At 64.5% G+C, this 24,194-nt stretch overlaps 6 protein-coding genes across 6 annotated transcripts in view; all 6 read right to left on the reverse strand.

Moving 5' to 3' along the window:
* Positions 1-8,929, reverse strand: part of EMIHUDRAFT_441409 (hypothetical protein) — an 11,464-nt gene extending 2,535 nt beyond the window's left edge. The window contains exon 1 of the mRNA XM_005786329.1: positions 8,351-8,929. Coding sequence (XP_005786386.1) covers positions 8,405-8,626 — 222 coding nt within the window. The 5' untranslated portion in view covers positions 8,627-8,929 and the 3' untranslated portion in view covers positions 8,351-8,404. The remainder of the gene's footprint in view (positions 1-8,350) is intronic.
* An 871-nt stretch (positions 8,930-9,800) lies between these two features.
* EMIHUDRAFT_455658 (hypothetical protein) lies at positions 9,801-11,899 on the reverse strand (the record flags this gene model as incomplete). Its single annotated transcript, XM_005786330.1, has 8 exons — positions 9,801-9,869; positions 9,985-10,185; positions 10,254-10,400; positions 10,520-10,682; positions 11,001-11,072; positions 11,219-11,277; positions 11,495-11,635; positions 11,720-11,899. 8 exons carry the CDS (start codon positions 11,897-11,899, stop codon positions 9,801-9,803), a joined length of 1,032 nt encoding a protein of 343 aa, XP_005786387.1.
* Positions 11,900-13,425: 1,526 nt separating this feature from the next.
* Positions 13,426-15,941, reverse strand: EMIHUDRAFT_363685 (hypothetical protein; the record flags this gene model as incomplete). Its single annotated transcript, XM_005786331.1, is given in 5 exon segments — positions 13,426-13,604; positions 14,945-15,181; positions 15,212-15,348; positions 15,368-15,603; positions 15,682-15,941. Coding segments are annotated over 2 exon segments (265 nt in total), but the record flags the coding sequence as incomplete, so codon positions are not given.
* Positions 15,942-16,720: 779 nt separating this feature from the next.
* On the reverse strand, positions 16,721-17,908 carry EMIHUDRAFT_467673 (hypothetical protein; the record flags this gene model as incomplete). The annotated part of the gene is made up of 5 exons (XM_005786332.1): positions 17,416-17,908; positions 17,278-17,344; positions 17,029-17,110; positions 16,908-16,937; positions 16,721-16,840 (listed from the first exon to the last, which is right to left on the reverse strand). Coding segments are annotated over exons 1-5 (780 nt in total), but the record flags the coding sequence as incomplete, so codon positions are not given.
* A 583-nt stretch (positions 17,909-18,491) lies between these two features.
* On the reverse strand, positions 18,492-18,833 carry EMIHUDRAFT_58125 (hypothetical protein; the record flags this gene model as incomplete). The annotated part of the gene is made up of 1 exon (XM_005786333.1): positions 18,492-18,833. A coding segment is annotated over one exon (342 nt), but the record flags the coding sequence as incomplete, so codon positions are not given.
* A 3,181-nt stretch (positions 18,834-22,014) lies between these two features.
* On the reverse strand, positions 22,015-23,821 carry EMIHUDRAFT_313897 (hypothetical protein; the record flags this gene model as incomplete). Its single annotated transcript, XM_005786334.1, has 7 exons — positions 22,015-22,077; positions 22,199-22,303; positions 22,369-22,448; positions 22,572-22,843; positions 22,891-23,064; positions 23,223-23,263; positions 23,705-23,821. The coding sequence occupies 7 exons, from the start codon at positions 23,819-23,821 to the stop codon at positions 22,015-22,017; spliced, it is 852 nt and encodes a 283-aa protein (XP_005786391.1).
* Positions 23,822-24,194: the final 373 nt, after the last annotated feature.

Below are 24,194 nucleotides of genomic sequence, written 5' to 3' on the forward strand. Positions count from 1 at the left end.
TCCGTCGGCCCTAGCGGTGGTGGGGGGGGGGAGGGGCGAGAGCGCTCGCGTCGCGGCGCCGCTGGCGAGCGCCGTGCAGCGGCCTGCGGGGAGAGGGGCAGGGGGAGAGGCGAGACGGTGAGACGGTGACGGTGACGGTGGCGGTGACGGTGACCGCGCGGAGAGGATAGGGGCGCCAGGGCTGCGGCATGAGGGGGGGCGCCGCGCCCCGCGGAAGAGGGGGAGGGGGGCGGAGGGGGAGGGTGGGGGAAGGAGGGAGGAGGCGACGGCGAGAGGGGTGTGTGCGGGGCAGCCTTGAGCGGGCCGACGCTGGCGCGCCGCGTATCGTTGCCGAGCCGAGAGGAGCGAGGCGCCGATCGCGCGCAAGTCGAGGCCGTCGCCTCCAGCGCATATGCTCGGCCTCGATCGCCTTGTCGCCGCGCCAGTCTGCGGCAGGGACGCGTGCGGGTGCGTGTGCGCTAGGGCCGAGGTGGCGGGGGCGGGGATGGCTGGCGGGTGGCGGAGAGGCGGCGTGGGGAGAGTCCCGGGCGGGGCGAGAGGCGGGGCCGAGGGAGAGGGCTGGGGGAGGGGCGAGAGGTGGCGGGGGGCGGGAGTTGCGGCTCGCACCGTGCAGCGCCGGCAGCCCCGACCGGCGGGGACCGCTCGCCGGGCCCGCCAGGCGGCACGCCACGGCAATCGCGGCAACGCTTCTTCGGCCGGCGCTTGGGCCCTCACCGCCGCCGTCAGCGTCCGTCAGCGCAGCGCCTCCGCCGCCGTGGGCCCGCCCCTCGCGACGACAACGCCCTCCGCAGCGGCGAAACACGCCGCCGGCCGCCGGAGCGCCGCGCGGGAGCGCCGGCTCACCGATGAGCGGCGCGGCGACCGCGCCATCCGCCCCCGCCGCAGCAGCGCCGCCCGAGCTGCTCTGGACGCGCCCTGCGAGGCGGCGCATGCCGTCGAAAGATGTAGACAGCGACGGAGGAGGAGGAGGAGTCGAGGCGGCGGCGGGGCGGCGCCGCCGACGCTGGCCCCCGCGCCGCCCAGCCGCTCCAGCCCGACTCGAGGTTGCAGCGACCCGAGCCTGCGGGGCTGCCGCCGAGGAGTGCGGAGAGAGATGCGAGAGAGGGGGGAGAGCGGCGAGGCGAGCAGATAGCGCGCCTCAGCAGAGGCGAGCGCCGCGGCCGCGGCCGCGCCTCACGCACGAGCGACGAGCCGCGCAGCCCGCCCTGCAGCGGCGCGCAACCTACGGCAGAGAGCGCCGATGAGACCTGGTGTGAGGCCGACGGCGGCGGGGATGGCGCGGTGCGCGGTCGGCGGAGGAAGGGGCGGGGCGGAGGGACAGAGGCCTGCCGAGAGGCTCCGAGAGAGGGAGGGGGAGCGAGGGAGGGAGATATCGCGAGGTGAGGAGCGCGCAGTGAGGGCGAGAGAGGGCGGTGCGGTGGCGACGCCGCGGCGTGGCGCGAATGGGAAAAGTGCGGAGAGAGGTGCGAGAGAGGGGGGAGAGCGGCGAGGCGAGCAGATAGCGCGCCTCAGCAGAGGCGAGAGCGCCGCGGCCGCGGCCGCGCCTGACGCACGAGCGACAGAACCGCGCCCTGCAGCGGCGCGCAACCTACGGCAGAGAGCGCCGATGAGACCTGGTGTGAGGCCGACGGCGGCGGGGATGGCGCGGTGCGCGGTCGGCGGAGGAAGGGGGGGGGGCGGAGGGACGGAGGCCTGCCGAGAGGCTCCGAGAGAGGGAGGGAGGGAGGGAGGGAGATATCGCGAGGTGACGGGGGAGCTGCGGGGCGGAAAGAGGGGAGAGCTGGCCGGGATGAGGAGTGAGAGCGCGGCGGTGGTGCGCGGCGCGCCGCTGCGCACCTGTAGCTGCACGCCTGCCTAGCGCACGGCCTCGGTCAAAGGGTGGCGGAAACGCGACGCGGAGGGCTGCGGCGGTGGCAGGAGCACTGGAGCGGCGGCGTGGTGGCGGGAGCGAGGATGCCTGAGGCAGTGTGCAGCGGGCGTGGTGAGGCTCGAGGCTGCCGAGTGCGAGTGTGCGCGGGAGGCCGGTCGGGAGGCTAGCTGGCTCCCATCGCAACTCACACGCGGCTGTGGCACACGGGCGAGACGCTGCTGCCTCTCGTGGCACTGCTCAACAACGCTCAACGCCGACCGTCGGGGGGTCTGGTTGGGCTCTGTGCGGCTGGAGGAGAGCGGAGAGTGGAGCGGTGGTGTGCCCGAGTGCAGAACGGCGCACGCTGCGCACCAGCAGCGCGTGGAGCAAGCAGGTCTCTCGTTCGTTTCAAGGCCGCCAAGAAAAGAATTTTCCCGGCGAATTTGCATCGCCTGGGCTGCCCGTCGTCGTCCTTCCAAGGCATTTTGTTCTCCCACTGTCCTGTGTGGGTGATCCTGTGTGGGTGATCCTGCCCACCCCCTCTCCGTGTCGCGTTGTGTGTGCCCCCGCACCCCCCAAAATGGCATCCTCCCAAGACCCTTGCTTGTTCCGAGAGATTTTTAGCGATACCAAACAACTCTAACACTCACACGGAGCCCTGTTCACGCGCGCGCGAGACGTGCAGACAGGGTTGCCAGGTGAGAGCGAATGGCGCGGTTCACGCCTCGCACAACAGATGAACCAAATTACCGTAGAAAAACAGACAGCAGTAGGGTAAAACTAACCTGTCTCACGACGGTCTAAACCCAGCTCACGTTCCCTGTTGGTGGGTGAACAATCCTGCATTTGGCCCCCGCTGCGAGGCAGTGATAGGAAGAGCCGACATCGAAGGATCAAAAAGCTACGTCGCTATGAACGCTTGGCAGCCACAAGCCAGTTATCCCTGTGGTAACTTTTCTGACACCTCTAGCTTGAAATTCCCAAAGACGAGAGGATCGATAGGCCACGCTTTCGCGGTTTGTATTCGTACTGAAAATCAAAATCAACCGAGCTTTTCCCCTTTCGGTCCACATGAGATTTCTGTTCTCATTGAGCTCAAAATCGGGCGCCTGCGTTATTTTTTAACAGACGTGCCGCCCCAGCCAAACTCCCCACCTGTTAGTGTCCCCGACGCGGATCGCGCGCACGAAGCGGCTTGGATCCAGAAGTGAGGCGAGCCTCCCTCCGCGCCACCGAGTAAGTAAAACAACGTTGACGGTTGCGGTATTTCACTGTCGGGTTGCCCCTCCCGCATATTCTACACCCATCAAGTCGTTCCACAGTAACAGACTAGAGTCAAGCTCAACAGGGTCTTCTTTCCCCGCTGATTCTTCCAAGCCCGTTCCCTTGGCTGTGGTTTCGCTAGACAGTAGATAGGGACAGTGGGAATCTCACGAATCCATTCATGCGCGTCACTAATTGGATGACGAGGCATTTGGCTACCTTAAGAGAGTCATAGTTACTCCCGCCGTTTACCCGCGCTTGGTTGAATTTCTTCACTTTGACATTCAGAGCACTGGGCAGAAATCACATTGCGTCAGCACCCTCGCGGGCCATCGCAATGCTTTGTTTTAATTAAACAGTCGGATTCCCCTTGTCCGCGCCAGTTCTGAAGCGGCTGTTCGTCGCGCAGGGAGAGCCGGAGCGCTCCTAGGCCGTCCGCCGGACGGCCGCGCGGGATCCGCAGCCGTGAGGCCGTAGTCCCCGCGCAGCCAGCCGGCCTCGAGCCTAGGACCCCTGCGCCCAGCCTTCAGAGCCATTCCTTCTCCCGAGGTTGCGGAACCATTTTGCCGACTTCCCTTACCTACATTGCTCTATCGACTAGAGGCTGTTCACCTTGGAGACCTGATGCGGTTATGAGTACGACCAGGCGTGAGAACGAACCGCTCCCCCGGATTTTCACGGGCCGTCGGGAGCGCGCCGGACACCCCAAGACTTAGGGTGCTTTGCCTGCCGTGTAGCCCTCGCTCCGGCTAAACCGATTCCAGGGCAGGAGGCAGTTAAGAAGAAAAGAGAACTCTTCCCAGGGCTCCCGCCGGCGTCTCCGGGTTCGTTCGCGTCGCCGCCCACCATCCACGCGCTGGCTCGGGAATATTAACCCGATTCCCTTTCGACGGACGGGCTGACAGAACCAGCCGCGTTCGGCGGAGTTTTCCTGTCTCTTAGGGTCGGCTCACCCGTGTCCAACTGCTGTTCACACGGAACCTTTCTCCACTTCAGTCTTCAAAGTTCTCATTTGAATATTTGCTACTACCACCAAGATCTGCACCGGGGCCCGCTTCACCCAGGCTCGCGCCCAAGGCTGCGCCGCGAGCCCCGCGCCCTCCTACTCGCCGGCGCCTCGCGCTCGCGCCGGCGGCCGCGCATCGGTGGTCCGCTTGAGCGCCATCCATTTTCAGGGCTAGTACCTTCGGCAGGTGAGTTGTTACACACTCCTTAGCGGGTTCCGACTTCCATGGCCACCGTCCTGCTGTCTGGAGGTACCAACGCCTTTTGTGGTATCTGATGAGCGGACACTTGGGTACCTTAGCGCGGCGTTCGGTTCATCCCGCATCGCCAGTTCTGCTTACCAAAAATGGCCCACTTTGAACGCGCCGTTCGCCGCCCGGGATCACTCAAGCATCCCGGGCCTCTTGCCCATTTAAAGTTTGAGAATAGGTGCAAGCTGTTTCAGCCCACAGGCCTCTAATCATTCGCTTTACCTGACAAAACCGTTGCGTTCAAGCTATCCTGAGGGAAACTTCGGAGGGAACCAGCTACTAGATGGTTCGATTAGTCTTTCGCCCCTATACCCAGATTCGACGAACGATTTGCACGTCAGTATCGCTACGAGCCTCCACCAGAGTTTCCTCTGGCTTCACCCTACCCAGGCATAGTTCACCATCTTTCGGGTCCCGACAGGTGTGCTCCACTCAAACCCCTCACAGCAGGTCAAGGTCGGTTGGCAGGGCATGCCCTTCACTTTCATTCCGCACGCGGGCTTGCCACCCGGGTACTCGCACACGTGTCAGACTCCTTGGTCCGTGTTTCTAGACGGGTCGGAGGGGCCCGTTCCGTCAGCCGGGCCCCGGGCCGCGCCAGGACGGGAGCTGGCCGTAAAGCCCCGCTCCCGGGTTGAGGCGCGGCGCCGAGGCGCGGCTGACCCGGCGCGCAGAAGTGCACCTGGGGAGAACCCAGGCTGAGTCGGCGCGCCGAAGCCGGGCCCATCCGGGTTTCCTCCTACCGATTTCAAGCACTCTTTGACTCTCTTTTCAAAGTTCTTTGCATCTTTCCCTCACGGTACTTGTTCGCTATCGGTCTCTCGCCAGTATTTAGCTTTAGATGGAATTTACCACCCAATTCAAGCTGCAATCCCAAGCAACCCGACTCGACGAGGACGCATCGTAAGGCCGCAACCCGCCACGGTACGGGATTCTCACCCTCTCCGACACCCTGTTCCAAGGGACTTGAGCAGCGGGCGCGGCCGATAACGCCTCTCTAGACCACAATTCGGGGGGCGCTGCATACGCGAGGCCTCCAGATTGGCAGCGTGAGCTCAGCCCGCTTCATTCGCCATTACTAGGGGCATCCTGGTTAGTTTCTTCTCCTCCGCTTAGTGATATGCTTAAGTTCAGCGGGTAGTCTTGCCTCATTCGATGGCGGGTTTCGAGGCGCGCGGCCGCACAGAGAGCGGCCGCGCGCCGGGGCGGGCGGGCCTCGCTCTCCCGGAGGAGAGGAGAGGCACCGCGCACGCCGGGGGTCGCGAGGCAGAACGGGGCACGCGTCCACCAGAGGTCTAGTCGTGGACTTAGCACTCCGGCGGGGACGCGGGTTAGACGCCGCCGCCGCGCTCGCAAGGCAGCCTTGGGCGGGCGCGCGAGGGGGCCGAGGCTCCCCCGCGCGGCCGCCGGCTCCGGAGACGAGAGAGAGAGCTCTCTCGCTCCGAGGAGGATGGAGGCGCCCCTCGAAGAGACATGCGTCCGAGCGGAGCCCGGATGCGCCATTTGCGTTCAAAGGTTCGATGATTCACTGAATTCTGCAATTCGCACTACGTATCGCATTTCGCTGCGTTCTTCATCGTTGCGAGAGCCAAGATATCCATCGGCAGGAGTTGTGGGGTTTCATAAGTTGAGGCAGCGCCGGCGTGAGAGCCCGCGCTGCGCAAGAGAGGGGGCCGTGGGGAGGGGAGAGACACGCGCGCGCCCGAGGCGCACACGTGCACTCCACACTCACCCAGGCGCGAGACAAGAGGGGTGCGGGCCCGGGTCGGCTCAGGAGAGCCCCCCGGACAGCCGCGCGCTCCGTGCGAACGCGGAGCCCGCGACGGGGTTAGACGGGGTACGGTGCAACATCGGTGTGGGTTGGAAAGACCGGTAATGATCCTTCCGCAGGTTCACCTACGGAAACCTTGTTACGACTTCTCCTTCCTCTAAATGATAAGGTTCGGACAGCTTCCCGCGGCGTCGCGGCTGGAGAACCAGCTGCGGCGCCGCAGTCCGGGGGCCTCACCGGATCATTCAATCGGTAGGAGCGACGGGCGGTGTGTACAAAGGGCAGGGACGTAATCAACGTGCGCTGATGACACACGCTTACTAGGAATTCCTCGTTGAAGATTAATAGTTGCAATAATCTATCCCCATCACGATGCAATTTCAAAAGATTACCCGGACCTCTCGGTCAAGGTGATAGACTCGTTGAGTGCATCAGTGTAGCGCGCGTGCGGCCCAGAACATCTAAGGGCATCACAGACCTGTTATTGCCGCGAACTTCCACTTGTTGAAGACAAGTTGTCCCTCTAAGAAGCTCCAGCGAACGGAGGGTTCGCGTCGCTATTTAGCAGGCTGCGGTCTCGTTCGTTAACGGAATTAACCAGACAAATCACTCCACCAACTAAGAACGGCCATGCACCACCACCCATCGAATCAAGAAAGAGCTCTCAATCTGTCAATCCTCACAATGTCTGGACCTGGTAAGTTTCCCCGTGTTGAGTCAAATTAAGCCGCAGGCTCCACTCCTGGTGGTGCCCTTCCGTCAATTCCTTTAAGTTTCAGCCTTGCGACCATACTCCCCCCGGAACCCAAAGACTTTAGTTTCCCGAAAGGTGCTGAAGGAGTCACAAATGGAACATCCTCCAATCCCTAGTCGGCATGGTTTATGGTTAAGACTACGACGGTATCTGATCGTCTTCGATCCCCTAACTTTCGTTCTTGATCAGTGAAAACATCCCTGGCAAATGCTTTCGCAGTGGTTCGTCTTCCGCTGGTCTGAGAATTTCACCTCTCTCGGCGGAATACGAGTGCCCCTGACTGTCCCTGTTAATCATTACTCCGGTGTTCGAAACCAACAAAATAGCACCAGAGTCCTATTTCATTATCCCATGCTAATCCATGCAAGAGCGACTGCCTGCTTGAAACACTCTGATTTTTTCAAAGTAAAAGACCCGTCTCCCGCGCCCGCTCAGTTAAGAGTAGGCGCGGTCTCCGGGTGGAAGGACGCGCCGGCCAGTGCATACCCATCGGCAGACCGGTCGGCCCGCCCCGAAATCCGACTACGAGCGTTTTAACTGCAACAACTTTAATATACGCTATTGGAGCTGGAATTACCGCGGCTGCTGGCACCAGACTTGCCCTCCAATTGATCCTCGTGAAGAGATGTAAATTGTACTCATTCCAATTACAAGACTAAAATAGCCCTGTATTGTTATTTCTTGTCACTACCTCCCTGTGTCAGGATTCGGGCAATTTACGCGCCTGCTGCCTTCCTTGGATGTGGTAGCCATTTCTCAGGCTCCCTCTCCGGAATCGAACCCTAATTCTCCGTTACCCGTTAACGCCATGGTAGGCCTCTATCCTACCATCGAAAGCTGATAGGGCAGAAATTTGAATGAACCATCGCCGGCGTAGAGCCGTGCGATTCGAGCAGTTATTATGACTCAGCACGCAACCGGAGACCGGTTTGGTTTCTTATCTAATAAATACATCCCTCCGTGAGTCGGGAACTCCTGCATGTATTAGCTCTAGAATTACTACGGTTATCCAAGTAGCAAGGTACCATCAAATAAACCATAACTGATTTAATGAGCCATTCGCAGTTTCACAGTATAGTCGCTTATACTTAGACATGCATGGCTTAATCTTTGAGACAAGCATATGACTACTGGCAGGATCAACCAGGTAGCCCGCAGACAACCCGCGGGGAGGGAGCCCAGTCGGAGACCAGACCCCTCCCACAACGGAAGTCCCGGACCAGACAGGGGCAGGCCAGCGCGCGCGGTCCGAGTCAGAGCCCTCCGTCTCCGGAGGGGACAAGAGACCACCGCGCGCGGCCGCCCAGAGTCTGACCGACAGTGCTCACTCCAAGGCCAACAAAGCCAAGGACACGTGTCGTAATCATGTTACAGAGCGCGGCTCTAGTCAGAGCCGCAGCCCTCGCGCGGCGCCAAGCCGCGGGCCGGCCCAGTACGGGCGGCCTCGCGGGGCGCCGCGCATCGCGCCTCCACTCAAGGATTCGCACGACCGCTCGGTGGCTAGAAGCGCATCACAACCGACACGCCGCAGCTCCACAGCAGGGCGGGAGCCGCTCCGAAAGGGGAGGGCTGCACCGCTGAGCCTGCCAGGGCCTTGTTACGCGGGGCCAGTCGAGGCGCCACCGCCACCGACAGTGCAGCCAGCCGACCCGCGCCCAGAGGAAACCTCCGAGCTGCGAGCCAGCCGCGCTGCGGGGTGAGGCGCACGAGGCGTCTGCCCATCGGGAAACCATCTGCTTCTCACACACAGCCGCTACCCAGGCGGCCCCATCCAGTCCGGAGGGGCACAGCGAGGGAGCTTTTGCGTCGGGGGAGGGTGAGTCCCCGCGGCGGCACGTGCTGACCAGGCGTCTACGTAACCGAGACTGGGGCCGGATCGCGCAGTGGCGACCCAACCCCGCCCAGCACCGCCTCACACGCACCAGCCGCTCAGTCAACCTACCGGGCCGCGGCTCAAACCGTAAGCAAAAGTCTGCTCCGGCGAACCGCGCCGAGGGAGCACCGCGCCGGCTGCCTCGCGGCCGCCGTTCTGCGCGTCTCCTCACCTATCCACCTGCTTGGGTGGCCGAGAGGGCGGTACCGACCGCGCGGGCAGCACCGCCAGACAAGCCCCAGTGTGTCCGCGCTGGTGCGCGTACTCGCGTTTGTATTCGCCGCAGAAATGCGTATTCCTCTAAGTGGTACGCCGGAGGGCGCCGCTTCGATTGGGTGAGACCATTACGAGCCGAGGCGCGGACACACTGGGGAAACTGCGGCCCCAGTCGTACCGATTCGCCCCGAAGCCGAATGGAATGGGACTGGGGATGCAAATGCGAACCGAACGCGACGTTTTGACTCGGAAACGCGCACACCGACTGCAAACAAAGCCAAACACACCCGAAACGAAGCGACTTGGGCCCCGCGGAGCCGGGAGACGGGCTCCGGGACCGGGGCGGACGGCACACCGACCTCGCCGCACCACACCCCGCCGCCCCGCCTCGGTGCACGGGACCGGGACGCCCCCGCCGCGGCCCCCCCCACCGCTGGGCGGGCCCCGCCGCGCCCCTCCGCCCTCCTCGCCCCACGGGCGGCCCCCCGGCTCCGCCTCCGGAGACCGGCGCCCGGCCCTCTGCGCCCGACCGGCGACCGCGCCGCGCGGCGGCTCTCTCGAGGCGCCGCCATGCGCCTCGGCGGCGGGGGGTGGACGCAGGCGCGGGGCGTCCGTCGGCCCTAGCGGTGGGGGGGGGGGGCGGGGCCGGGGGGGGCGGGGAGGGGGCGATGCGAGCGCATCTCCTCCCGGTCGCGGCGCAGGCCGCAGCCTAGCTGATTTGGTGTGGGTGCCGTGACGTGCGGCTCTAGACTCCAACGTTCGGAGAAAAATGGGACTGTTGGGCTGATTTTTTGTCACATCACAGGACACCCGCCAGTCTATGTCGTGTCACTCTCGATCACTATCTCGTGTCCGCACCCTCGCAGCCGCCCACCCCTCCTGCCGCCCTGCACTCCCCCCGGCGACAAGTGGCTCGATCCCGGCGGCTGCGGCAGCGGCAGCGGCAGGCGGCGACGCCAGAAGTGGCTGCTGCCCGGCGGCGCGCAGGAGCAGCGTGATCACCACGTGCGCGGCGATGAGGCCAGCAGAAGCGCAAGCGGCGACAAGATAGAGCGCGCGCCCTCCGCTGTGGCCAAATGCGCGGCCATGCTGCAGGAAGGAGCCGCCGAGGAGGGAACCGGCGGTGCGGCCGGCACACCACATCGCCGAGTTTAGGAGGAGCATGCCTGAGGTCTGCCACGCGGCGGGCACCTCCGCCTTGACCTGTTCACCGCCACAGGCGTGAGGAGGCGCTGTTCACGGCAGCGAGAAGCGCACCACCCGGCCCCGACCTTGTCCACGGCGGCGGTCCACGAGAGCGCGTACGTGATGCCGTGGAGCGGCTCCAGCGCGAGCAAGGCCCAGACTGTGTGCGGCTGGAGGCAGGAATAGCCGAAGACACGCAGCGCGTAGGCGAGGAGTGAGAGGAGGACCATGGCCTGACCGGAGCAGCGGGTGTGATGAGGCGCTCCTCGCAGCAGGCGGGCAGTGGGAGGAGGGGCAGGGCCTCGTGGCCGAGCGTGCGCAGCAGCGCGTCTCCGAAGTGGAAGATCGGCACCTCGAAGATAACGTTCACGGCGACGGAGTAGCCGCACAGGCTCTGCGAGCCTCCCAGCTCTTTGATGATGAAGACGAAGATGAACTTCTCGACCACCGTGAACGCGAGGCCGATCGCCATCATCTCGCAGAGGAAGAAGACGAAGCGAGGCCGGAGCGCTGCGCTGGCCAGGCTGGCGGCCTCCTCCGCCTCCGCCTCTGCCACGCCGGCCTCCGCCTCCGCCTCCGCCTCTGCCGTCTCCGCCTCAGTGGTGGCGGCAGCAAGTGTCGCGTCGGCGGGGGCGGCAGGGAGCTGGCGAGAGGAGGGGGAGCAGTCCTCGGGACGCTGCAGCGGCTCGCGCACGCTGTCGGCGGCGGCAGCCAGGCCGTCGGCGCGGCGGGCGGCGAGGTGGCTCTGCTGCAGCTGCCTCTGCTGCAGCTGCCTCTGCTGCAGGATGCGCCGCTCGCCGCGCGTCCTGCTCGGCAGCGCGGCCCCCATTAACCCGATCGCGAGCAGGTTGAGCGCGCCGCTGACGACGAAGTTGTAGTCGAAGCCGAGATGGTCGGCGACCCACCTGGGGAGGGGTCCGAGAGAGGGTGCGAGGAGGGTCCGAGGGAGGGTCCGAGAAGGCTCCTCGAGCCGGAAGGCGGGGAGTGGTCGGCCGCGCGCCCCATCAGCGCGTTGCCGATGCCCCACGAGACAGCGAGCCAGAGGCGGTACCGGCCGTACTCGCCCCGCCGCTCGTCGCCGAGAAGGTCGAGCGTGTACGCATCGAGCACCTGTCCACGGCTGCCGACGTGACGAGAGGTTTTCTGCAGCAGGTCGCACGGAGCGCGTCGAGAGCGCGCGCCCCTCCTCCGACGGCGAAGAAGGCCATCGCCACCATTATGGCGAGGATGTACGGGAAGGTGGCACGCGGCAGGCCCACCTGTCGACGGGAAACGGCTTACATGTGGCCGAGATGCAGCCGAGATGCAGCCGAGCTGCAGGCTTCACCCAGTGAGGCATCGGCAGCGCGAGCAGCAGGGCGGTGCTGACGGCCCGTGCGACGAGGGCGACCGCTTTCTTTCGCTGCAGCGAGTCGGAGAGGAGGCCGAAGAGCTGATTGCCGAGCAGCGCGACGATGGGCTGCGCGCCCTCTGCACGGAGACGGGGAGAGAAAGGGGTGGTGGGGAGGGCTAGGTTGCGTTGCTGTTACGCTGGTGGCGTTGGCCCGCCTACAATGCCGATGCGATGCGCGTCGAGGCCCGAGTCGAGGTAGAAGAGAGTGGCGAACCGGCCAAACGACGAGGCGGAGAACCCGCTCAAAAAGTACAAGACCTTCATGAGCCGCAGCAGGTGCGCTGTGGCTGCGTAACGGTGCACTGGAGCCTCAGCCACTCGGGCCTCAGGCGCCACCATGGCTCACGCGGCTCTGGCGCCACGGTGCTTGTCGGTGCTTGTCGGTTGTCGTCGCTTGCCCACGGTTGCGTCGGTTGTCGCGCTCGGCGCCACGGTTGCGGGGGATGTGCCGTGCTATTTCTTTTCTCGCTTCCACTTCTCACTTTCGTCCTTCCTATCTGTCCTATACTAGTGGGGGACCTGCGGCGGACCCGCCTCTGTTGTTCGCGGGCAGTGAGAGACGCGTGCCACTGATAAGTCAGTCAAAGCAGTCGCCGTTGCATGCAGCGACTCTGCTCACGTGCCACGACTGCTTTGACTGACTTATCGCGCAAACACGATCGGCCATCGCACCCACCGCAAACACCTCGCCGCACAGATGGGGGGAGGCATAATCCCACACACACCGGAGCAGCGCAGACACCTTACACGTCAGCGCTCGCTCGATGTGGCCGGCGCTCTCCCCTCTCCTATCGCCTTTTCAACGACGGCGTGCGGCCACGCGCCGCGCCGAGCCGGTCTCGGCGGGAGACCTCGGAGCCGCACGCGATGCGGGCGTGCGCGATGGCTCCGTTGGCTCCGTGCCTAAGGCAGATAGATTAGGGTGTGAGCTGCGGCAGCCACCGTTTCTGTACCTCGATCACGTGCAGGCCGTCGGAGGCCGCGATGGATGGCCCAGGGCCGGCGGCGGCGAAGGCGTCCGTCGATGAAGGGATGTCCTCGAGGGAGCCATCGTCCTACGCGGCGGTGCACCGGTCCAGTTGTCGGAGTTCGAGATCGCCGTCGACTTGGAGAGTTCGGCCCGTTGACGAACTCACGGAATGTGAGCGACTTGGTGCACGCTGATAGTCGAGCATCATGGCTCGCACCTCATCCTGAGCGCAAGGAACTCGCCCAGGGGCCAGCTGTTGGCGTCGCCGTTTTGATCGACCTGCATCCACTGCATGGTTTCGTAGTCAAGCGTAAACGCCCAGGAGTTGGTGCCTGGGTGACTTGCTGATGAGAGCGCCTTCCAGGCGGGTAGTCGTGCCCCTCACCTAAGGTCATACGGCGGCGTCAGAGGGGGGGGAGGGGCGCGAAGCGTGAACATGGAGGCAAGCAGGTGGCTGCACCTCGCCAAAGCCGGCGACCTCAAAGTTGTCGTAGGTTGTGCGGGTATCGCTGAGCGTGAGAGGGACTGGATCGGCAGCAGCGCGGGCGGCAGCGGCCGGAGAGGCCGGAGAGCCGTCCGACGGAGGCCGGTCGTGCATCGGCGCGTCGGCCGTAGGGGCCGGGGGGGCGGCGGCATCCATGTACATATATCGCTGCGGGTCGCTGCGGGCCGACGATTGTGGACTGATCGATCGTCGGCGGGCGGTGTCTCGAGTGTTCAGCTGGGACGTTCTACGTTAAAAGAGCGTCGGCGCCGACACGAGAGACTTATAAGGGTACTAGTGGGGGACCTGCGGCGGACCCGCCTCTGTTGTTCGGGCAGTGAGAGACGCAGGATCTGCACGCCAAAGTGGGGCCACTCCGCATTTTCATTTTGGTTTTGGGTTGTCGGAGATCATCCATCAGCACTCATAAGTCAGTCAAAGCAGTCGTGGCACGTGAGCAGAGTCGCTGCATGCAACGGCGCCGCCACACGCTCCGGACGACCGACACACCGACACACCACGCACAATGGGAGGCTATCGCGCACGATCGGCCTTCGCACCCACCGCAAACACCTCGCCGCACAGATGGGGGGAGGCATATTCCCACACACACCGGAGCAGCGCAGACACCTTACACGTCAGCGCTCGCTCGATGTGGCCGGCGCTCTCCCCTCTCCTATCGCCTTTTCAACGGCGGCGTGCGGCCACGCGCCGCGCCGAGCCGGTCTTGGCGGGAGACCTCGGAGCCGCACGCGATGCGGGCATGCGCGATGGCTCCGTTGGCTCCGTGCCTAAGGCAGATAGATTAGGGTGTGAGCTGCGGCAGCCACCGTTTCTGTACCTCGATCACGTGCAGGCCGTCGGAGGCCGCGCTGGATGGCCCAGGGCCGGCGGCGGTGAAGGCGTCCGTCGATGAAGGGATGTCGTCGAGGGAGCCATCGTCCTCCGTGGCTGGTGCACCGGTCCAGTTGTCGGAGTTCGAGATCGCCGTCGACTTTGGAGAGTTCGGCCCGTTGACGAACTCACGGAATGTGAGCGACTTGGTGCACGCTGATAGTCGAGCATCATGGCTCGCACCTCATCCTGAGCGCAAGGAACTCGCCCAGGGGCCAGCTGTTGGCGTCGCCGTTTTGATCGAGCTGCATCCACTGCATGGTTTCGCAGTCAAGCGTAAACGCCCAGGAGTTGGTGCCTGGGTGACTTGCTGATGAGAGCGCCTTCCAGGCGGGTAGTCGTGCCCCTCACCTAAGGTCATGCGGCGGCGTCAGCGGGGGGGGAGGGGCGCGAAGCGTGAACATGGAGGCAAGCAGGTGGTGGCTGCACCTGGCCAAAGCCGGCGACCTCAAAGTTGTCGTAGGTTGTGCGGGTATCGCTGAGCGTGAGAGGGACTGGATCGGCAGCAGCGCGGGCGGCAGCGGCCGGAGAGGCTGGAGAGCCGTCCGACGGAGGCCGGTCGTGCATCGGCGCGTCGGCCGTAGGGGCCGGGGGGGCGGCGGCATCCATCGCTGCGGGTCGCTGCGGGCCGACGATTGTGGACTGATCGATCGTCGGCGGGCGGTGTTCTCGTGTTCAGCTGGGACGTTCTACGTTAAAAGAGCGTCGGCGCCGACACGAGAGACTTATAAGGGTAGACTAGTGGGGGACCTGCGGCGGACCCGCCTCTGTTGTTCGCGGGCAGTGAGAGACGCAGGATCTGCACGCCAAAGTGGGGCCACTCCGCATTTTCATTTTGGTTTTGGGTTGTCGGAGATCATCCATCAGCACTCAATAAGTCAGTCAAAGCAGTCGTGGCACGTGAGCAGAGTCGCTGCATGCAACGGCGCCGCCACACGCTCCGGACGACCGACACACCGCCACACAACGCACAATGGTAGGCCATCGCGCACGATCGGCCATCGCACCCACCGCAAACACCTCGCCGCACAGATGGGGGGAGGCATAATCCCACACACACCGGAGCAGCGCAGACACCTTACACGTCAGCGCTCGCTCGATGTGGCCGGCGCTCTCCCCTCTCCTATCGCCTTTTCAACGGCGGCGTGCGGCCACGCGCCGCGCCGAGCCGGTCTCGGCGGGAGACCTCGGAGCCGCACGCGATGCGGGCATGCGCGATGGCTCCGTTGGCTCCGTGCCTAAGGCAGATAGATTAGGGTGTGAGCTGCGGCAGCCACCGTTTCTGTACCTCGATCACGTGCAGGCCGTCGGAGGCCGCGCTGGATGGCCCAGGGCCGGCGGCGGTGAAGGCGTCCGTCGATGAAGGGATGTCGTCGAGGGAGCCATCGTCCTCCGCGGCTGGTGCACCGGTCCAGTTGTCGGAGTTCGAGATCGCCGTCGACTTGGAGAGTGTGTTCGGCCCGTTGACGAACTCACGGAATGTGAGCGACTTGGTGCACGCTGATAGTCGAGCATCATGGCTCGCACCTCATCCTGAGCGCAAGGAACTCGCCCAGGGGCCAGCTGTTGGCGTCGCCGTTTTGATCGAGCTGCATCCACTGCATGGTTTCGTAGTCAAGCGTAAACGCCCAGGAGTTGGTGCCTGGGTGACTTGCTGATGAGAGCGCCTTCCAGGCGGGTAGTCGTGCCCCTCACCTAAGGTCATACGGCGGCGTCAGAGGGGGGGGAGGGGCGCGAAGCGTGAACATGGAGGCAAGCAGGTGGTGGCTGCACCTGGCCAAAGCCGGCGACCAAAGTTGTCGTAGGTTGTGCGGGTATCGCTGAGCGTGAGAGGGACTGGATCGGCAGCAGCGCGGGCGGCAGCGGCCGGAGAGGCCGGAGAGCCGTCCGACGGAGGCCGGTCGTGCATCGGCGCGTCGGCCGTAGGGGCCGGGGGGGCGGCGGCATCCATGTACATCGCTGCGGGTCGCTGCGGGCCGACGATTGTGGACTGATCGATCGTGGCGGGCGGTGTTCAGCTGGGACGTTCTACGTTAAAAGAGCGTCGGCGCCGACACGAGAGACTTATAAGGGTAGATATGTTTAACAGATTACTCACGAAATTGTCAGACTAGACAAGCAGAATCCTTGACGCAAATTGACGATCACTCGATCAGCCCGGTCCTCCTTTGCCACAGAGTCTGACTCGGCGCTCTCCCTCTTATCACGCATTACGTGCTGCAGTCATGGGGACGACCCGAGATAGCGCGCCGCAAACGCACTGCGCGGCGACCCTCGCGTCGCTGGCGAGCCGGGGCTGGCGCCCGCCAGCGGGGCGGCGGCCCTCCCGCCCGCCGCCCGCTGCATCGACCGCATCTCGCGCTCCAGCTCGGCGACCGACCCCTCGAGCGCCTTGACGGACGCCTGCAGCGAAGCGCGCAGCTCGCCCGCCGCCTGCTTGTGCTCGCGCGACTGCGACTGCAGGCCCGACAGCGCGCGCCCCACCTCGCCGAAGCGCTGGCCGAGCTCCTCCGCCGCCTCCTCCGACTGCTGCAGCCTCGCCTCCGCCTGCCGCACGCTCGCGCGGCACGCCTCGACGTCGTCCTCCGCGCGGCGCAGCTGGCTGCCGTACTCCTCGAGCGAGCTGCCGATCTCGCCCGCGCGGTTCGAGATGGCCATGAACTGCTCCGCCTCACGCGCCAGCACCTGTTCACGCCGCGACGCCGTGAAAGAAAGCACGGCTCCGGCCCTCGCCACACGCGAGCACCTGCTGCTCGGTCGTCTTGCGCGCCTCCTCCGCCTCGGCGCGCAGGACCTGGAACTCGGCCATCAGCGACTGCACCGCCTTTGCGCCTGCCTTCCGCACCTCCTCCTCGGCCGCCTCGACGGACGCGAGCTTGCGGCCCGCCTCGGCGTGCGCCTCTCGCTGCCTCGCCGTCTCCTCGCGCAGCTCCTGCTGGCACCCCGCCAAGTGATACTCTCTGTCAATGACTGGGTCGTCACTTGTTCGTGAGTCGCTCCTGCTGGTACTCGGCCACGACTCGCGTCGCCTCCGCCTGTGGGAGGAACTCCGCCTTGAGAGGGTGCGGATGGCTAGCCGAGGCCTGCCCGAGACCTGCCCGAGGTGTGAGAGGAGGCGGCCTCCGCCTGCGCCAGCACCTCCGCCTTGAGCTCCTCCGTCGCCCGGCTCCGCTCGCGCGCATCCTCGACGCAGAGGCGCCACCTGCCACCAGCACGCGCTGTGAGGAGACGACGAGCACAGCACCCATCCCGCCATCGGCACACGCCGCCGCCCTCCCCGCCGCCTCGCGCCGCCGTTGCCACAGGAAAGTGTCTACGCAGCGTCGGGAAGTGTCCCGGCAGTGTCCCTTTAGTGTCTAGGAGGCGCGCCTCTCCGCCGCCTCGCGCCGCAACGTCTCCACGTCGGCAGACAAGCCGCGCGCCCACTCCTCCGCGCCTACACGGCGGCTACCCAGACGCTCGAGCAAGGCTGCAGGCACCGCCCCACCCTGCCCCCTCCTCCCGCACCGCGCGAGTGCTCCTCGAGCAGCGCACGCGTCTGCGTCAGCTCGGCGTCCTGGCGATCCGCGCCGGCCTGCAGCGCCGACCGGGCCTCCTTGAGCGGCGTGATCTCCGCACGCAGCTTCGCCGCGTCGCTGTGCACGCCCTCAATCTCCGCGTCGACCAGGTTGGAGAGGGCTCCGAACGCACGCTTGATCTTGGCCATCTCGCTGCTGAGGTGACTGCACGTCTCGCGCAGGTCAGAGTTGACGCCGCGGAGGTGCGCGTTCTCCTCCGCCAGCGCGGCCACCTGAGACCTGACCGCCGCCAGCTCCATCGTGCCCAGCGGAGAGCCGCCCCAGCCAGCGGCGGTCGGCTGGAAGGCGGCGGCCGGCGGATGCGGCGGCGGATGCTGCTGCGGGTACGGCGGCTGGTGGTGGTAGGGATGCGGCTGCTGGTAGGTGGGAGGCTGGTGCATGCTCGGGTGGAGCTGAGGAGGCGACAGCATCGGGGAGGGCACCGACACTCCCTCGGCCGTTGGAATTCGTTCGCCTCCCTGGCGCGCTGGGGTGCCTGAATTGTCCTTTTGTTTTTCGATCTTTCGCTGCGGGTGAATTCTGGCCAGCCTCCCCCTCCGTGTTGCGATGCGCTCCCCGCCCGCTCGCTCGCTCCCGGCGCCGGCCCGCTCCCCTGTGTCCTGATCGTCCTTCCATCCAAGATCCTGCTCGTGCAGGTGTGGGGACCCTGTCCTTCTCCCAGCTCCCACCGCCCTCCCTCGACCGACCCTCGTTTGTTGCGGTTTGGCGTGTGCGATTTATTTTATTAATGAGAGTGAGTGAGAAAGAGACGAGTGTGTGTGCGACGGTGTGTGTCTGTGTGTGGCTCTGTGCTTGTACGGCGCAATGAACAATCGAATGCTAAGTGGAGAAGCTGCTACGCTCTACACATGTAGGTGGTGACGAGTAGAAAAGTGTGTGTGAGTCGCGTCACCCGAATGCCGCGGCCTGCGCGGCTGCGACGGCAGCTGCACCCTCCTTGCCAAGACCCGTGATCCCTGCCGTGACTGCCCCGGTGAGCGCCATGGTGCGCATGCCGGTGGCGCCACGGAAGTCGGATCCGCTGAGGACCGCCTCGTTAAAGTTGGAGCCGGCGAGCTTTGCGGAGGCGAACGAAGACGACTCAACCACGGCAGCTTCAAAGATGGCGTTGCGGAGGTCGGCGCCGCGAAAGTCGGCGCCGACCAGGGCGGCCTCGAGGAAGTCGACCCCCAGCGCGTCCGCCGACCGGAAGGTAGCGCCGTCGCCCGACACGCCGACGAACTTCGCCCCCTTAAGTCGTGTGCGGTCCAGGTTGGCGCAGTCCATGTTGACGCCCGTAAAGTCGACGCCCTCGAGGTTGCGGCCCGATAAGTCCGCGTTGATCAGGTCCTGGCACGGGCCGCCCCCGTGCCGCACCGCCGCGGCGACGTCGAACCCGGGCACGAGGAACGGGCAGCAGCCGCAGTTCGGGCTTATGGCCTTGTGTCCGCATACCTTGGTGTGGAAGGCGATGCGCAGCGGCGAGGACGGCGGCATCGGCGGCGTCGATGTCAGCCACAGCGGCACCGACGCCGCTGCGGCCGGATGAGCGACGCCGACGGCCCACGTGCCGCCATTGCTGACGCAGGCCTGCTCGGTCGCAGCCGGATAGCGCACCAGGTCACGGCACGCGCCCTTGTAAAGGCAGCCAGAACACGGCGGCGAGGACGGCAGCGGTGGAAAGGGCGGCGGAGGCGGAGCCGGCAGCGGAGAGCGCAGCGGCACCCCGCTCGGCGGCAGGGGGAAGAGTAGCGCCGGTGGGGGCGGTGGGGGCGGCATGGCGGCGATGAGGGAGGCGGCTGCAGTCGGCGTCGGCAGGGAGATCTGGTAGGCGAGAGGGCTCGCGTCCTGGCGCACCTTGCAGATGTAGCCCGCGAGCGGGACGGACTTGGAGATCGGCTGCGTCTGCAGCTCGCACTGGCCGGCGCTCTGCCACTCGTAGCCTGTGCACCGCGGTTCCAAGACGCATGCCGTCTCGCAGTCATGCACGCCAGCGAGCCAGTACTGCAGCACGAGACCGCCACCAGCGCGGCCCCTGCCGCGAAAAAGAGCGGCAGTCGACGGGTTGGCGCTGGCGGATACGAAGCAGAGCCCTTCCGACCCTCCCGTCGGCGCGAGGAAGTGCGTCGTCTTGCTCATCGTTAGGGCCGAGAGACGGAGCCCTTGGCGTTTTTCGCCAGACGCCGAAGACACAGAGCCAAAGATGACCGCCCGCAAGATCGTTTACCACACGTGTCTGTCCTCGACCCCAGCCTCGAGACCCCAGCCAGCCCTAGCTTGGCCTGGGCGTTTTCTTTCTTTTTGCGGTGATACAGTCGCGCTGACCCCAGGAGGCAGTGACCAGGCGCGAAGGGCAACGCTGGAACTGTGGCGGAGGAGAAGTCGACCCACCTTAGGCCGGACGGAAGTGGGTAGCCGTAGAATCTAACTCGCGATAACTCGCTGGGCAAGGGGGCGCTGGCGCGCACACTAATGCAAACCAAAAAACACAAACGTTAAATTTGTTCGGTATCTTGTTGGACGGCAAGTTGGAGCACCGCTTAGCCATTCAATCTCCCCGCCGTGGGTGCCTTCCTTTGATCTTTGAGCCGAGCAAAAGGCTGATCTAAATGAGTAGCAGATGAAATTGTGGTACCGGGGTCCAAGGCGAGAACACGCGTCGATGGAACGCACACAGAGAACGTCAGAGAGACTTAACTGCCTCCACGGCCTCGGCCCTGAGGGCCGGGTAGGAGGGGTCTAGGTTACCTCTACCTCTGAGGGCCTGCGGCCCTCTTACCTTTACCTCTGGGCAGCCGTGGGCCCTTTACCTCTACCTCTGAGCGACGTAGGACCATGATTTACCTTTTGCGTGATCTCTCGTGTCTCGAGAGTGATCGAACTGATATCTCTCGAGTGATCTCGATAATATGTGATCTCGATGCAGCTATCTGCGATTTCCACTCGCCGGCTCGTAGAGAAGAGAAAATACAAACAATGCGCAGCCGCACGAGTGTTTCTGAGATGTGCCCGCCATCCATGCACCATGGTTGGGCGCGCAGGACGAAGAAAATTTTGGTAGTCGAGAGCCTTTTCTAATAAGAAAATGGCTTCTCCTCGGCGCCATACCGCTTTTCGGCGCACAGCGGAGTTCGCAAACCTGGCATGCTGCCTTCCCTTCTACGTACACTTTCAGAATGGAGGCAAACCTCAGCGCAGGGCTCAGCTGTGCCCAGACCAAGTCGATTTGTACCATAAAGTTGGTAGACAGTGCCAAAACCACGGAATCGAAAATGGCTCTTAAATTCGCGCACCTGGTGTCCGCACTGCCGCATGGTGCGAGCCGCCACTCATGAGAAGGTCTCCGCTGCGATACTTTTGCTGTCTGCGTCAATGCAGCATCCCATCGAGCGCGTCACTATGACCTGACCCCTCTGATAACCGACGTCGCCAACGGCAAGCCTGCGTCCGTGTTGCATATGTTCTCCAGTCATGTTCGTATTGCGGTGGATTGCCAATTCGAGCCACTCGAGCAATCATGCACAATCAATGCGCCGAGAGACGCAGATTCTTTGCACCGCGCGGGTTAGGGTTGCCTAACGTTAATTTGGGGCCTAACAGTTGCGCTATTGTTGGCTGAAATCCTCAACGTTGTTCAAGTGTTCTCCCCAGCCCAAGCTGTTACTGTTTGTTACTGTTGTTACTGTTGTTCAGCGGCCAGCAAGCAGAAAATGGCAAAAAACCCGGGTAAAAGCTAAAACCCGAAAATACCTGGGATTTTCCGGGTATTTCGGATATTACCCGCACTGGACACTAGAGATCGTCGTGGGTCACTGCCAGGCCTTCCTTATTGTTGTTCAGCCGGCCTAACGTTAGCTACTGTTGTTGGGGGGCCCCACTGTTGCGTTGTTCTGTTGTTACTGTTAACACTAGCAACACTGTTCAGCTCTTAACGTTAGGCAACCCTAGCGCGGGTTAGCAGGCAGGCAGCAAGGTCAAGTGGTCGCGGCACTGGCCATTCGCGATGCGGTAGGTGATGCGATCAGCCGTCGGCAAGCGGCGGTGAAGCCTGGTCCATGGCCGGGCAGGCGCGCCGCAAGGCTTTTCGCGCTCTCGCGGGGGCCTTGGTCGTCCCGCCTCAGAGGACAGAGCCCTCGGCGGGTTACGTTCACGGGCGTACGTTTACCTGGCCTCACGTGGTTTCCGTTTACCTCTACATCCGGCGGTCTGAGACAGGTTTACCTTTACCTGAGGCCCCCCACGCCAGCCCTACCTCTACCTGCGCCCCCGCCCTCAGAGCCGAACGGCCCGCCCGGCCTCACGTCACCATCCGCACGGATTTGAATGAGCTCCTGCGACCGCAGCCGAGCCCGCCCTCGCGGCGCCGCTCGAGGACCCCCCCTCGCGGCGCCGCTCGAGGACCCCCCCTCTCGTCGCCGCGCGGCGCGAAGCTCCCCGACCCGGGGCAGACCCTCGGGCGCCGAGAGGCCTTCAGCGCGCCCGCCGTGCGCCGAGGGCCAAATCATGCGGGGCGCAACGAGCCCCCTCCCCCGAGAGTTCCGTGGCCTCGTCAAACCTGCAAACCGTGGTCCCCGCCCTGCACCGCCGGCCCATCGACGACCGTCGGCTGTGCCTGCAAGCGGCGTGGTGGACGCGTTGCGCGAGGTAGCGGAAAGAGAGGGGCAGAGCAGCGCTCTCTCTGGGCGGCGGCGGCATGGGTTGCGTGAGACTGTTTTTGCGGCGCGAAGCCTCACCTCGCGCGACATGTACTGGGCTGCGGTCGACGGGTTGGCCCTGCTGGACGGGGCGTCGGTGGGCTTGACGAGGCAGTTGATTGGCAGGATTAGCATCACGAACACCTATTCATGGCGACGAACTGAAGAGGCGCCGCTTGGCTGTGGGCTGGGGAGGCAGAGGCGCGCACCCAGACACAGATAGAGCAGTCCATCCCTGGTCCGGGCACCATGTCGATATCCTTCCGGGCGTAGACAGAATAGCTGCCGCCTGCAGCGCGCGCAAAGGCTGGAGCGTCGGACGGGGCTGGCACGAGGGTGAAGTGTAGCGTCCTCCTGGCCGCCATCCCGACTGCACATCGTGTCTCGCCGTCAACCTCTCGCTAGCGCGTACGTGGCAGGCAGTTGGCCGAGAAGGTGCCAAAGGTAATGACGAGGAAGAGCCACGCCAGGCAGAGCGATATCGTCGCCCCCTTCTGCCTCTTTGGCGAGTCAGCCAGCCGGCGCGCGGTGACGAAGCAAGCAGCTGCGAGGGTGGCAAAGAAGGCGACGATTGTGCAAAAGCCCAGCCAGTGCTTGAGCGAGTTGGTTCGGCAGACCTGCGCCGGAGGCCGTGGGAGCGTGACAATCGTCGGAGGGCCGTGGGAGCGTGACAATCGTGGCCAGCTCCGATGGCGCCAAGGCGATCTGAGCCGCGCGCCTTGTCAAAGAACTCGTCGTCAGGCAGGGTGCCATTGTCAGTCGGAAAGACGAAGTCGTCTTTGCACTCGTCCAGGTCCTCCCACTTTTTGCACTCGAGGTCGCTCGACGTCACGACACCCTCGTCCTCGCTCACGAAGAGGTTCGGCTTGGAGCAGAGGCCGTGGAAAGAAATCACCACGTAGTTACTGAGGGCGGTGAGGGCGGCGGCGGTGTTGGAAACGGCGGTGAGCGCCGGCGAAAGCGGCAGTGAGGGAGAAGAACAATAAGAAATAGATGTTCGAGAGGAAGTGGAGGAGAGAGGCAACAGAGCTCAGAGGTGGAGTAGCGGCGGTGTGGCCTCCACCTGTCTACGTAGGTGTCTGTCCCCCACGAGGCGCCCCACACCTGCGGCCAAGGCCACTGCGTGAGCGGGAGGACACAGAGGCGAGAGGAGGCCGCCACAGGCGGGCCGAGGCGACTCCGGTCCCACGCAAGGACGGCACTGGTGTCGAAGGGCCGGCGTGCTCGAGCCGGCGCGGCTGGCAGGAGGCAAGCACGCACGCCGCGCCAAGGCGAGGCCGGCATCTGACGTGGTGCTTTACGGCCGTGTCCCACCCGCGAGGAGAATATCGCGCACACCGGCCTCTCGCGTCGGGACGCGGCTGGCCAGGGCTCCGATGGGGCGCGGGGCAGCGGAGGCGGCGCGGCTCACTGCATTGCACTGGGGGGAAGGGTGGCCGGGCGCGCAGAGGCGCGGGCGAGGAGGGGCACTTAGGGATGGCGCCCTGGCAACGTGTCCCTGACGGAGGGGCATGGCGGCTGCGGCTATTGGCTTGGTGGCCGCACCGTGCTCGGCACAACTGACATCCCGCAGAGGGCGACGATAAGGAGGATGACCGAGAGCCAGAGCAGGAAGATCATGGAGTGGATCCAGCATTGGCGGTTCTCCTTGAGGCACTTCATCGCCGCGCCGGGACCCGCGCGCTCGCGTTCCCTTGCCGCCTCCGCAAGGCCTCCGGCCGCGTCAACAGGACCTTGCTTGGCCCTCACACGGGCGCTTTTTACCTTACCGGGCGCACAATCTTTTCAAGCTTTACGGCGCTTCGGGCGGGCAACGTTGGTTGTGGGTGGGTCGTCTGCGTGGCCGAAAAAGACCGGAAGGATCACCCTCTAACAATTGAGAAGGGTGAGATGGTGGGAGAATGGCAAGCCGTAGAAAAAGCATTAAAAAACATCCACCTCAAATCTAAGAAAATGCGCGGGTCCCCACCTACTCGAGTAGACGGATCACTTCCGTTGGAAAGGATCAGCGACAGGGAAAAAGAAAGAGGGAAAC

Source organism: Emiliania huxleyi (assembly GCF_000372725.1).
Source record: "Emiliania huxleyi CCMP1516 chromosome Unknown EMIHUscaffold_152, whole genome shotgun sequence".
Lineage (NCBI taxonomy): Eukaryota > Haptophyta > Isochrysidales > Noelaerhabdaceae > Emiliania > Emiliania huxleyi.